Genomic DNA, 2,500 nt, shown 5'->3' on the forward strand with positions numbered 1-2,500 from the left:
TCTTGGCTCCCAGCTGTTGTAGGTTTAGTGAGAGAGAGGGTTTAGTGGATTCTGTGAAATTATGTCCGTAAAGAGAGAGAAAAATTACTCTTATCGCATATACATAATCTGGATACATAGACATGGTGCTTTCTCACAGTCGGTGAAGTAAAACTGAAAGCCGTGAACTTGTGCAATGTAAGTGGATCTATTTTCTTTGGAATGTTGAGAATAATTAAACAAAAAGCAGAAAAATCATTCAAAATGAACTAAAACCTGAAAGGAACCATATCACAACTCTACCCACATGAAAACGAAAGCAAAGTGGAAGAACCACAAATGCAGACATAAGTACTACATTGACCTTTATAAACAATGAAATTATTTTTGCTGCAAAAAGCAATACTCATGTTAAATATCACCAAATATCAACAGACAAGAAAACACGTTGATTTCACTTTCCAAAGCACTGTGTTTCATTATTTTATGGCTTGAAATGAAACCCAACTACTCATGGAAAACAACAAACTGTGTTGCGTAAAGTCAGACTGTATACTCCTCAGCTGAAGATAAGTGAGATGTGAACCCTCCAGGTCTGTTTTATCGTCTAAAGAGGAGTCTAGTCTAACCTAAACATCACCATTTTTTGTTTCCTGTGGCAGTGTTTCATATAACCTTCGTATAAGTGTGTCTGCATTTATGGTAGGACTTCGTATCACTGTTTTTAAGAACCCCAATAAGACTGTGCATGCTTCAATCACACTTTCACCCAAGAAACTACCTTTAAAGTAGAACCACTGGCTTCTACCTGTTATAGAAATTATAGTGTTAATTCATTAAAATAAAATAATAGTAAATTTGAAGGATCCTCTAGAAATCAAAATCAAGAAATAAAGTATCACAACAAAATCAAAAGCTTTTCATTTAAATGCTCTAAAGCCATTGGACATTAACAATAAATAAAATAATTTAAGTTCACAATCTTGTAGACAGTGAAAGACAGAGAAAAAGGGGCAAAAGAACATAGTAAATCTTTCTTCTTCTGAATTCTTAGCATTTCATTTAGTTTATTGAGAATTTATGTATATAAAACAAGACAACCCCTCCCATTCTTAATCTAAAAGCAAGCAATGCACAATGCCTCGAGCAATATATCTGAAAGACTCTAACAGGAGGTCGCATTTCGCACTACTCACTTTGGAAGCCGGTTTCCGCTGGCCAATGGTCGATTTATGCGGCTGGGATGCCAGCTTCTGGGCATCGGTGGCGGTCATGTTGAGTGCCATCTCTACATTAGGAGCACCGTCAGAAGCATCATTCGTCCCATTACTTGTGCTGATGTCCTGATGACGGAAGCGAGGAGAGTTATGCCAAGTGCGGGAGGTGGAAGTGGTGGGAGAGACTTGAGGAAAATTGATGATATTGTTGGGAAGAAAGAGAACACTCTAGGCAGGGGCAGATGGAATAAAGCAGAGTGTTTGAGGACTAATGTGTGGTTTGTCAACACAGTTAATGGAGAGAAAAATTGCATGGAGACAGATGTGCTGTATCTGTTAATAAAGCACCGGGTCAGAACGCCTATAACTGACATCAAACAACATTTTCCTGCCCCTTGACAATAAATTAATGAAACTGCTAACACAAAAGCACAATCTTTTCTTGAGCCTAAATTTACAGTATGGTAAGCATCACAAATCTATATTCACTACAGAAGCTGCCTATTCATGTGAAAAAATTGAAAGACTTCCATTTGATATCTTGAATTTCTATTTAAAACATCAATCAACTTGAACAAGCATATGTAGTAAAAAAAAAGAAAAAGATATATGAAAGAATCACTGATAATGAGCAAATTTTCAACAATAACCATGCACTAACATATAAACATTACATACACACATCACAAAGAAATAAATAGAAAATGTTTTCAATACAAAATTAGAGAGACAAAACCTTGTTTGATGTCCTACTATGCAATAGATCTGGATATCTCATATTCAGACTGAATGAGCACTGTTGTTTTGCAAAGCAAGATGTGTAGATTATTTCTAGATACTTATCTATCCAGCTAAATCATGAATATTTAATGTCTTCTTAGTAAGCACTGTTCAATTAACTTGCAAAAGCTTTACATCTGAAGCCTTATAAAAAAAATTAAGATCAACAAATTGCGTCTGTTGAAGAAACAGCCAATGTACAATCATGTGAAAATCCTTTAAGCATCTACATAAACATAACTCTAAATCTTATGCATAATAAAGCCTCTGCAATGAGCAAGAGCGTGAAAACATACGTATATTGGCGTTTGGGTATAAACTGACATGAAGCACGAGCAATCGAAACAAACGACGGTAAAAAAGATAAATGACAAAACAATAAGTTTAAACAAGGACTTCTAAATAATCATGCCGAGAGATCTAACAGAGCCAAGACATCCCAAACCTATCTCAGAGAGTAGCTAGAAGACTTACAAAACTGAGAGGCAATACAAACAAAGTCAGAAATGTGCGCGTAACTGCAG

At 35.8% G+C, this 2,500-nt stretch overlaps 1 protein-coding gene across 16 annotated transcripts in view; it reads right to left on the reverse strand.

The window, feature by feature from the left end:
• Positions 1-2,500, reverse strand: part of ArfGAP3 (ADP-ribosylation factor GTPase activating protein 3) — a 21,052-nt gene that overhangs the window by 7,090 nt on the left and 11,462 nt on the right. For 9 of the 16 annotated variants that reach the window (XM_043006841.2, XM_086539586.1, XM_086539585.1 and 6 more), the window contains 2 exons: positions 1,176-1,322; positions 1-13 (listed from right to left, as the gene is read on the reverse strand). The exon at positions 1-13 is cut by the window's left edge and continues 131 nt beyond it. In XM_043006841.2, the coding sequence (XP_042862775.1) occupies positions 1-13; positions 1,176-1,322 (160 nt within the window). Of the gene's footprint in view, positions 14-760; positions 788-1,175; positions 1,323-2,500 lie in introns of all 16 variants that reach the window. The other 7 variants (XM_043006840.2, XM_043006836.2, XM_086539581.1 and 4 more) reach the window with 1 other exon arrangement.

The sequence above is a fragment of the Penaeus japonicus genome, unplaced genomic scaffold (genome assembly GCF_977035675.1).
Source record: "Penaeus japonicus unplaced genomic scaffold, GWHDUDI00000001_assembly GWHDUDI00000009, whole genome shotgun sequence".
Lineage (NCBI taxonomy): Eukaryota > Metazoa > Arthropoda > Malacostraca > Decapoda > Penaeidae > Penaeus > Penaeus japonicus.